General features: G+C 39.1%; 1 protein-coding gene across 1 annotated transcript; it reads left to right on the top strand.

Annotated features, from left to right (window-relative positions):
* Window positions 1-2806: 2806 nt before the first annotated feature.
* Window positions 2807-7022, top strand: LOC138325638 (uncharacterized). The gene is made up of 2 exons (XM_069271429.1): window positions 2807-2907; window positions 4782-7022. Exon 2 carries the CDS (start codon window positions 4792-4794, stop codon window positions 6595-6597), a length of 1806 nt encoding a protein of 601 aa, XP_069127530.1. The 5' UTR covers window positions 2807-2907; window positions 4782-4791; the 3' UTR covers window positions 6598-7022.
* Window positions 7023-11985: the final 4963 nt, after the last annotated feature.

The raw sequence follows: 11985 nt of genomic DNA, 5'->3' as shown, positions 1-11985 counted from the left end.
GACTGGTTTTCTTTGCCCGACTATTCACTTTAAAGTGAACAGTCGGGCAAGGATGGCTAAAGTCGGTAAAAATGGTGTGAATGTATCCAGTATAATTTCTTATGAAATGGAAAAATAAAATCTCTCGTTAAAATCTGTCTGCGTACGAAGAAATAAATTTAAAGTATGGAAATTCTAAAACGTCCTCCCGGCTCACTATGTCCGTGGTTACATTTCCACGCAGCCTCGCTTTCAATGCTTTCAACTTTTCTTACTTTAATGGTCAGAACTGGGAAACTAAGCAGAACTTGGCCGTCGTATTAATATGTGAGAACTTTTGGAATGCCAATGAACGCATTTAGACTGGTTTTCTTTGCCCGACAATTCACTTTAAGTTCTACCAGCGTGATTTAGCTGAAACTTGCTTGAAATGGTTTTGATATAGTTCTGATCAAGTGTTGTTATTCTTCGGCTCAATCTGAAATCCAAGATGGCAACCACAGTCGCAATTTTGAACTTCTCAAGTTCTACCAGTGGAATGGAGCCAAAATCCAAAATGACTGCCATAGCATAGCCACCATCTTATAAACACAATTTAAACTACTTTTAAAAGTTCTTCTAGTGTGAGTTAGCTGAAACTTGCTTGAAATTATCCTGAAATGGATGCCAAAGTCAATATTTTGAAGAGAAAAAAAAACACATTTAATTATTTTCCTATTTAACAGTTGCCAAGAAGTTTGAGTCGTGTCGATTATTAGTCAAATCACGGGCGTTTGGCTCTATAGACATTTCTGTATCCGATACGACATGGGCATGTACGCGAGGTGGATAATTACGTGATAATTTACCTCGTTCTTGATATTTTGTGTATACGTGTATAAGGAATTATATTAATGAAATTTGATGAGACATTACAAACAAAATTATCACCAACCTAAATTTTTCAACTTGCAAATTGTGTAATTAAACACACGAGAAAACATCCATGTCAAAAGGATGTAGACCATTCTATTGGTCGATTGGACCCGGAGACAGCCCAGGTATTAGGGACAGTACACGAGGAGAAAGTCGTGAGGTAATATCCCCATGACATTTGAGTAGGTGTGACGTTTTGAAGTTACCAAACTGGTGGTAATGTTTCAAGAGTTATATAAATAGTTTTTTTTTTTGTTTATTTTGTACAACCACGGTCATGTATGAACGTGTCACGTGTGTCAGACTTAGGAGATGGAGGAAAGCCGGAGTAGTCAGAGAAAAACCATTGATCTAAGACAGTGGCATAGGAAGATGAAACGTGAAACGTAAGGGGGAGGGGCGCAAAGGGCAAAAGGTCTACAAGATTTTCTTGAAAAAACATTGCCAAAAACACACGTTTGCCTCCCCCTCCCCTGCGCCCCGCTTCCTACGCCCTCAAGAAAAGTCCAAGAAATTTTTTATGTTCTGTTTTGTTTTGCGGAAGACAAAGATTCATTCGACATATGGGGAAATAAACTAAAAACTTTTCAGATTAGGAAAACAACATTGACGGTTGAAACAGACATGCTCATCTTGATGCTCTTGTCTGTCTAGGACTAAAGATAATCATATCCAGGAAAAAACGACAAAAAACACGTTCACAGTGACCTAGCAAAACGTGAAAGTAAACGAGAAACTGGCAACGTAAAGCCGACAACGACAGTAGAAACTGAAAATGGGGTTATTCTTAAACGAAACTGACTTATGTAAATTATCTATCACTGAACTAGGAAGGTGTCAGACTGTTTTCGATAATATTTCTAAAATTGATCCTACGTAATTACAATGCGAAAATAAACAATTATAAGCAGTTAGTATACGTAAGATGGTAGGCATGTTTTTCACGTATAGATGTAAATGATTTTATAACACAAACGTGTACATGTGTCAGGGAGATTCAGGGAGATTTGAGACCGATGTTCCCCTGTATGTATGTATCTAGAGGTTTATTCATACCCCTCAACAGTTAAACAATGCAGGATAACTTTAATGTGATAAAAGTAGCGTACATAGGTGCATTCAGAAAGATGATCTTTTTGGTATATTAATTGTAGAAAACATTCTTCCGTTTTTTATTTCTAATTGAAAAAGAAATACACTCACAGAATTAAAATTGGTTATTTACGGAGTTAATTTAAGACACTGTGGTTTCCGAGAGTAAACCGAGGTTCCTCTTCCTTGCATTACAATCCCACTGTTAACTTTAGTGATGGTTAGTTTCTACATTAAGCGACAATATCCGGCATGATGCACTCTTGTTGCAATAACCGATTTCTGAAATATTTGACCTTTACACTTTGTTTAACGGAACTTAGCTATCTCATTTAAGACAATCGATTGAAATGTTGCGTTTTTAATTTTGTTCAGAAATTACAAGTCATATTTCATTTATTAGTCTATTAATTAACGATAATGACAGAAACGAGAGGGTATCGATGAGAATAAATGTAACATTAACATGATCGTTTATTCTCATATGTTTCACTATGACGCTTCAAGGTTAGTGTTATTATTTATAGATTCTATATCAATTTTTCTCATGAGACGTAGTTTGGGTTGAATGGTAGAAAGTTAGTGATATGTAATCAGGAAGACGAGTCCATGCCTTGCGAGAGGGGTGATTCTAAATATATGCAGTTATCTTTATATTTAAATCAATCATTTCAAAAACACCGGTTATAAATCTTATATAACGATAACACGAAAGGATACGTTAAAAAAAGAGAGAAAAAATAATGCAACTTAACTATTATGTAATATACGGTTATACCTTGTAAGGCGTTGACATGAACTTACCAATCCTACCTATATATTTTATAATCGACTGGACCATTCGTTCTGCTGGTGATTTGGTGTGGCCAATGGTAAACTGTCAATAACATCGGACATACTTAGATAAAATGACCACAAAAGGTAAGTGTTTGTTAATTCTTAAATAATTACATTGTCTAAGTATCATCCGGTTTGATTATTTGGTAAAATTCGTTGATAACATATACTTTATTGTACACATACGACTGCAAGGCATACAGCAGTACAATGTATACATACGTACAAATTAACTACTTAGCTAATTAGTACTTTTACTCATAATGGTTTAAACAAATGACGGCGATCAGGTCGCGGACAGGTGTACTCAAGGCACGCGCTATGAGGTTTACCTTAACCACAGGCACGTGCTTAGTGTAAACACATACAGGTAAACATGTAAACAAGATGGCGGGTGAATCACGTTCGAGTATTTCTCTCTATAGACTATATAATGATCCCCTCTCGTGTCACATCACAACATTGTACCATAGCGATACATCATCATATGATTATCTTACCAGTACTACTTTATCAAAACTTGTATACGATTATCGATACATTTTACGATAACCGTTGTGCTATTGTGCGATTACCACTGTGATACGACTAGTATACGATTATCGTTGATCGACAATGCACATCGACCGAAACCAACTCCTACAGATTTATCGCCATTCCAGGTAAAGTCTTTAGTTTAGTTTTTATTCTGGCATAGGACAAGGTTCCATATTATTTTGTTACCCTTTGGATTTATACAGAGACACAATAATAACGGTGTACATGTATGTATATCTGGACCTTTTGTAGTGTTCAAAGAATATCAGTTTTATGTGTTTTATAAATCTTTATTAAAATTTCGATAAAGATATTTTCATGTGCCACATTTTTCATGTGCCACATAGAGATATGATTTTACCAATTTTTAATTTGGACCCTTAATTATAACGTCCGAGAATAGAGACACTTTGATAGGTCCCGTGTAAAACCACTGATAACGATCAGCTTGTATTTATCATGACCATTTGAATCTCCAACAAGATTAACATATAAAGTAACATTGCATGTCATATTTAGAAATCCAAACCAAAAATGTATGTTTCCCAATTTATGCCACATACATAACAAGCAAAGCTAAAACAAATATCTGTAAAAGGCCCTATGCTAAGATAATTGTAATTTCATAAAAGTTTTATCTAATAATATTATGTTAAACGTTTTGAATAATCAATTCTTTAATTTGATCTACAATATATATATATATAGCACCAATGTCAACACAATGAAAATGATTTTATTCTTGTAAATATACAAACATTACTGTAGAAAATATAAACAGGACATATACAATGTCATGTAAACGTAAATAATTGTAAATTGTAAGTGAAATTAGTTCATTGTTGACTACATAATTGAAAAGATTATCAAATTAAAACTATATGGTCTTTCATAATAGTATCTTGATATATATTTCTTTCTATTTGATAATAATTGATCGTCATCACAGTTAAATAAATAATAGAACCCATCTCCAATTTTATTACATATGCTACAAATCCGTTATTCTCTCAGTATATTTTTCATTCTGTCACATTCAATCGATAGTTCTACATTAATAAATGTTCTAATTTTATAATAGGTATTCGCTAGACGTGGAGAGGGGGGGGGGGGCAATTAAATAGTTGTACAAAATCAAATCCTGCTTATAAATTCTATAATTGATACCTTTCGGAGAGTTGAAAATATCCTTTTTTCCAACTATATATAAATTTACTTTCGAGTGCGATGTGAACAAGGGGATTTCCTGTTTTCGAGTCTAAGGAGCCCAAGAAGAAGGGGAAATAGGGACCTGGGTGTGCTGATGTCGAAATCATTTTAGCTCTTTGTAACATATCTTGCACGTTATGTACAATTCTAGCTCGTTTTCTTTAAGTTATCACTGACCCCTGACTATAATTCAGTCTGTTTTAACGTTACAGTGCGATAGACATGGACCCGAACGCCTTTCCTAACCCGACAACGACTAGCCCACCAGATGACTCCGGCGACTCCAGCTGGGGAATTATCGTCCCTGTCGTTCTCGTCGGCTTTTTCATCGCTGGCGTCATCGTATTTCTGTACTGTCATTACATCCAGAGTAAACGACAAGATGGCCCGCCTGACACTACCAACACATCACTCAGTCGTTTTTCACGAAGTCTGGTCGGCAGTTCGACCACCGGAATAGACTACGTGCGGAGCTCGACGAGGTCGACGACGCCATTACGCTCCAGTCTGCGGGGCGACCAGGCGTTTGTGATGCCTATGGCGCCACAATATCACCATGGCAGCCAGCCACAGTTCACCTTCTACTGGGACAAGGATAACTGGAAACTCTGTCCAGACAGCGTCAACAATATGCGCGGTCATCTCAACCCTCTATCCCCTATTGACGAGATGGACTCGTCCCTTATGTCAGAGGACGTGTACACAGACGCTTCCAAAAGTTACGACGTAGGCGCACAGGCGCCATTTTCACCGTACCATCTAACGTGGGTGACGCCCCAGGCGCCGCCGCCATCGTACGAGGAATCCGAGGCGGGTTCACCCGAGAAACGACTTCGACTCATGTCCGTGAACACGACCAACAGCGAGGACACGTATAGCACATGTCAGACATTCGACAAGGACTCCAACGCTTTTCATGTCCATAACAACACCCCTAATACGGACATTGACTTTTCAGCCCAGAGCAACAGTTGCCAAAAGAAAAGTGCCTTTTTATCTAGTGCCGCGCTTTCTGAGGCGCTAACGAACACCAATCTCACAAACTCCCACATGACGTCATATCCGTCATCGCCGTTGTCCTCCACCGGCGCCAGTCTCTCGTCTAGTATGAACAGCGGGGATGATGACGACACATCGTTCGTGACGTCATACCACGACACTAGTTACCACATCTCGAGACAAAGTGTCAATAACCAATCCACAGTGTACACGTCAGCTCGTGGAAGTCAGTTGGAGAGTGAAGTGAGTGGAATTCCAAGTCTCCCGAGCAGTATCTTGCATTACCACCAGAAAATGACTGGTAATAGACAAGTGGAGTTGACAGATTGTCCACCCAAACTGTTGTCTCAGCCATACAACCAGAGTATGGCCAGCAGTATGGGGTCGGCCGAGTCACACTACACAGACAATACATCATTACTTCCGAATGTCGGCAGCAGTAACACATCCGGAAACCCTTCCATGTCCACGTCCATACCTCATGCACATGTCCCGGGAGTGGTTGATAACTGTAGCCAAGGTACATTTAGTCCAGGCGACCTGTCTAAACTTGTGGATGAGCTGTCCTCCATCAGACCAAGTTCTACGGAGCCAACCTCTATCAACAAGGGAATCGTCAACAGTGTGTGTGTGTGCGAGAACAATATCGGGGAGAGTTACGTCACGGAACAAATCCAGCCACAGAACGCGTCGGACGGTGACGGGAATCTCCGACACAGCATCACGGAACTGTTTAGGAGTTGGAGCGTGACGGCGGAACTCGACTATAGTTCTATGAGTTCCCATGGTGCCACATCTATGAATACTCCCCAGCGTGAGAATTCGTTTTCCTGGGATAACTTTCCCTGGCATCGGAATAAAGACAAACAGGGACGACATCCCGACCTTCCCCCGTATCTGGTGGAGGATCACAACCACAACCTTGTCCAGGCTGGCGTCAGCGACAGTGACGTCAACAGACTCTCCACATCCGACCGTAAAGTGACGTTTGAAGTTCCTGTGCTGGTCAGCAAGACGTATTGGGTCTAGGGCCATAACTCATCAATTGTGCTTTTGATAGTTACCTTAAGAACTACAAGACGGCCACTTATTGTATTCAATGTGTTTGATATTATCATTACAAAAAACATTTGTGGTAAAGCTGAACGTGCTTGTAAACATCAACATGCATTGTACATAGCGGCGTTACTGGATAACAGTCTTGTCTTTTTGTACATAAAATGTGACAATGAAGTGCTAATTACTGAAATCACGGATCATATCCGGATGGTGCTATATATTTGGAAAATGTTTTTCATATTTAATTAAACGATTCCCTCGTCATGAGATGGATAGTTATTTGATTTAATTTAATTATTATCACGATTTAGACATTTGTACCGGATTTGTTCCAAAAAGAAGTGATATATATCTACCGGTATGATGCCGATTTGTATGTTATTTGAAATAGGGTATAAAACGTAAAATATATCCTATCAGAATTCATTTATCTTTTGTATATTCTTACAGTGGCTGAAGAAAGACAGAAAATTATAAAATATTGCAAAGGAAAGCAACTATAAGTTTGCATTCGAAACATTGCATTGCCAGATGTATAACAATGCTTTCGAATGCAATACTGATAATAAAAGTATAGGTCTTGCAATAGTATTGCATTCGATAGCGGTTTCGAAATATTAAAAGGATCGCATTCGGACGTAAAACCATTATTCCACCGCCATGATTATTTACCATTTTCTTGTCTTTTCCCAGCCATTGCACCACGTGATGCTCTGATTTATGTTGGCCTTCATCGCTAAATGCGGTTTTATACCATACCTGAATTACAATTAGGTTTTGCACAACCAAGACAATATGGAACAATACATTGAATACGAGAATTATCCCAAAAATTCCTAAAGCAACACAAAAGTAGGAAGTACGTTGTCTTCTATATCCTCTCCGTAGACCGTCCGTTGGTAGCGAACGTAGACCGTCCGTTGGTAGTGAACGTAGATCGTCCGTTCGGTCGACGGAGAGCGACAAAGATACAATTTTAATTTTATTGGTTGTCATTCCAACATAGTTTATAGGTATATTTACTTAAGGATTAACTTGAATAGATTTTTTATGTTATGGAGATATAACACAAAAATCTGAGTGTACTCTAAATAAACCGCGAAGCGGTTTATGATGAGAGTACACTCAGATTTTTGTGTTATATCTCCATAACATAAAAAATCTATTCAAATTAATCCTTATAATTCAATTTACTAAAGATAATCTCTTCAACATTTAAAATTCATTTTGGGACTCTTTTGTCTATGAAATTATTACGCCGTCATCTCAGCCAATCAGGAGCGACGTTACAAACGGCGACGCCATTTTTTCCTTTATGGGATGATAAAGTAAATTTTTAAGCCAATGAAAATGCTCGTAAAAACAAAAATGAATTATATATTAATAATTGGCCATTTAGAAACCCATTTTCAATAAATTACACTTCTGGTAATCAACTTTTTATGGTAAGTAACACACACATGCTATAGGGCGGTGTACGATATTACACACACTTAAGTAATTTGTCTTTGTTAAAGACGACAAACGAGTTAGACAGCATATTCTGTATTTTATGTTCTGAAACCATTTAAAATATAATAATTTCATGTTTTAATGAGAAGCAAGATTGAATATTCTTCTTAAAATTAGTTTGATATTGCCCCTAAATCATACAAAGAATACTTTTACCCAATGATATCAGTCTAAAATGATCTAAAAACACGAGGGATAGGTCCAAATATATATGTATGCATTCGATTACATACTATTGACCTTTTGACTTCATTTGGAGGTCAAAGAGGTAACAGTGCAAAAACAACGACAAAACTCCAGTAACAGGTAAAATGAGATGTTTATTCTGAGTACAAATTAATAACATTTCCAAACGCTACCACACTTTAATAACATACCAGATAGTTTACCTTTAAAGTTACAACAAAGACTTACAATAACTAGACTAAGAACTCAGGATGGGTAAATCTTGCAGTGAAAGAGCATTCCTTCTCCAGGACGAAGAATCAAAGACTATGGACCTTTGTCAGAGAGACTACAAACCTTTGTCAGAGAGACTAGGAACCTTTGTCAGAGACTAGGAACCTTTGTCAGAGAGACTAGGAGCCTTTGTCAGAGAGACTTAGAATCTTTGTCAGAGAGACAAGGAACCTTTGTCAGAGAGACTTAGAATCTTTGTCAGAGAGACTAGGAGCCTTTGTCAGAGAGACTAAGAACCTTTTCAGAGACTGAACCTTTGTCAGAGAGACCTTTGTCAGAGAGACTAAGAACCTTTGTCAGAGAGACTGGGAAGCTTTGTCAGAGACACTAGGAGCCTTTGTCATAGATTAGGAACCACTGTCTGAGACTAGGAACCTTTGTAAGAGAGACCAGGAACCTTTGTCAGAGAGACTAGAAGCCTTTGTTAGAGACTAGGAACCTTTGTCAGGGACTAAGAACCTTTGTCAGAGAGACTAAGAGCCTTGAACCTTTGTCAGAGAGACTAGGAACCTTTGTCAGGGACTAAGAACCTTTGTCAGAGAGACTCAGAGAGACTAGGAACCTTTGTCAGAGACTAAGAACCTTTGTCAGAGAGACTAGGAACCTTTGTCAGAGAGACTAGGAGCCTTTGTCATAGACTAGGAACCACTGTCTGAGACTAGGAACCTTTGTAAGAGAGACTAGGAACCTTTGTCAGGGACTAAGAACCTTTGTCAGAGAGACTAGGAGCCTTTGGCAGAGACTAGGAACCTTTGTCAGAGACAAGGAGCCTTTGTCAGAGACTAGGATCTTTGTCAGAGACTAACACCTTTGTCAGAGAGACTAAAAATCTTTGTCATAGACTAGGAACCTTTGTCAGAGACTAGGAACCTTTGTCTGAGACTAGGAACCTTTGTCATAGAGACTAGGAACCTTTGTCATAAACTAGGAACCTTTGTCACAGACTAGGAGCCTTTGTCAGAGAAGATTAGGAACCTTTGTCAAAGAGACAAGGAACCTTTGTCATAGACTAAGGACCTCTGTCAGAGAGACTAAGAACCTTTGTCAGAGAGACTAGGAAGCTTTGTCAGATAGACTAGGAGCCTTTGTCTGAGACTAGGAACCACTGTCTGAGACTAGGAACCTTTGTCAGAGACTAGGGACCTTTGTTAAAGAGACTAAGAATCTTTGTCAGAGAGACTAGGAACCTTTGTCAGAGAGACTAGGAACCTTTGTCAGAGAGACTAGGAACCTTTGTCAGAGAGACTAGGAACCTTTGTCTGAGACAAGAAACCTTTGTTAGAGACGAGGGACTTTTATCTTAAGACTAGAAACCTTTGTCAGAGACTAGGAACCTTTGACAGACAACTACGAACCTTTGTCATAGACTAGACCTTTGTCAGTCAAAAAACCTTTGTCATAGAACTTTCAGAGACTAGGAACCTCTGTCAGACAACTAGGAACCTTTGTCATAGAGACTAGGAACCTTTGTCATAAACTAGGAACCTTTGTCACAGACTAGGAGCCTTTGTCAGAGAAATTAGGAACCTTTGTCAAAGAGACAAGGAACCTTTGTCATAGACTAAGGACCTCTGTCAGAGAGACTATGAACCTTTGTCAGAGACTAGGGACCTTTGTCAGAGAGACTAAGAATCTTTGTCAGAGACTAGGACTTTTATCTTAGACTAGGAACCTTTGTCAGAGACTAGGAACCTTTGTCAGAGACTAGGAACCTCTGTCAGACAACTAGGAACCTTTGTCATAGAGACTAGGAACCTTTGTCATAGAGACTAGGAACCTTTGTCATAAACTAGGAACCTTTGTCACAGACTAGGAGCCTTTGTCAGAGAAATAGGGACATTTGTCAGAGAGACTAAGAATCTTTGTCAGAGACTAGGACTTTTATCTTAGAGGACTTTTATCTTAGACTAGGAACCTTTGTCAGAGACTAGGAACCTTTGTCAGAGACTAGGAACCTTTGACAGACAACTACGAACCTTTGTCATAGAGACTAGGAACCTTTGTCATAAACTAGGAACCTTTGTCATAGACTAGGAACCTTTGTCACAGTCTAGGAGCCTTTGTCAGAGAAATTAGGAACCTTTGTCAAAGAGACAAGGAACCTTTGTCATAGACTAAGGACCTACTGTCAGAGAGACTATGAACCTTTGTCAGAGACTAGAAACCTTTGTCAGAGACTAGGAACCTTTGACAGACAACTACGAACCTTTGTCATAGAGACTAGGAACCTTTGTCATAAACTAGGAACCTTTGTCATAGAGACTAGGAACCTTTGTCACATTTGTCACAGACTAGGAGGAGCCTTTGTCAGAGAAATTAGGAACCTTTGTCAAAGAGACAAGGAACCTTTGTCATAGACTAAGGACCTCTGTCAGAGAGACTATGAACCTTTGTCAGAGACTAGGGACCTTTGTCAGAGAGACTAAGAACCTTTGTCAGAGACTAGGAGCCCTTGTCAGAGACAAGGACCTTTGTCAGAGAGACTAGAAGCCTTTCTTTGAGATAAGGATATGTTTGTCATAGACTAAGGACCTCTGTCAGAGAGACTAGGAACCTTTGTCAGAGACTAGGACTTTTATCTTAGACTAGGAACCTTTGTCAGAGACTAGGAACCTTTGTCAGAGAGACTAGGAACCTTTGTCAGAGAGACTAGGAACCTTTGTCAGAGAGACTAGGAACCTTTGTCAGAGAGACTAGGAACCTTTGTCAGAGAGACTAGGAACCTTTGTCCGAGACAAGAAACCTTTGTTAGAGACGAGGACTTTATCTTAGATTAGGAGCCTTTGTCAGAGAGACTAGAAACCTTTGTCCGAGGGACTAGAAACCTTTGTCAGAGACAAGGGACCTTTGTCAAAAAGACTAGGAACCTTTGTCAGTGACTAGGAACCTTTGTCAGAGAACAGACCTTTGTCAGAGACTAGGAACCTTTGTCAGAGACTGGAACCTTTGTAGATAGGAATGTCAAGATAGGACCTTTGTCAGAGATAGGAACCTTTGTCAGAGAAAGGATATGTTGTCGAACTAGAACCTTTGTCAGAGACTAGGACCTTTGTCAGAGAGACTAGGAACCTTTGTCAGAGACTAGGAACCTTTGTCAGACAACTAGGAACCTTTGTCATAGAGACTAGGAACCTTTGTCATAAACTAGGAACCTTTGTCATAGACTAGGAACCTTTGTCACAGTCTAGGAGCCTTTGTCAGAGAAATTAGGAACCTTTGTCAAAGAGACAAGGAACCTTTGTCATAGACTAAGGACCTCTGTCAGAGAGACTATGAACCTTTGTCAGAGACTAGGGACCTTTGTCAGAGAGACTTAGAATCTTTGTCAGAGACTAGGACTTTTATCTTAGACTAGGAACCTTTGTCAGAGACTAGGAACCTCTGTCA

This window comes from Argopecten irradians, chromosome 6 (assembly GCF_041381155.1).
Source record: "Argopecten irradians isolate NY chromosome 6, Ai_NY, whole genome shotgun sequence".
Classification (NCBI taxonomy): domain Eukaryota; kingdom Metazoa; phylum Mollusca; class Bivalvia; order Pectinida; family Pectinidae; genus Argopecten; species Argopecten irradians.
Note: the sequence above shows the minus strand (reverse complement) of the source record. Positions and strands in the feature narration are given on the sequence as shown.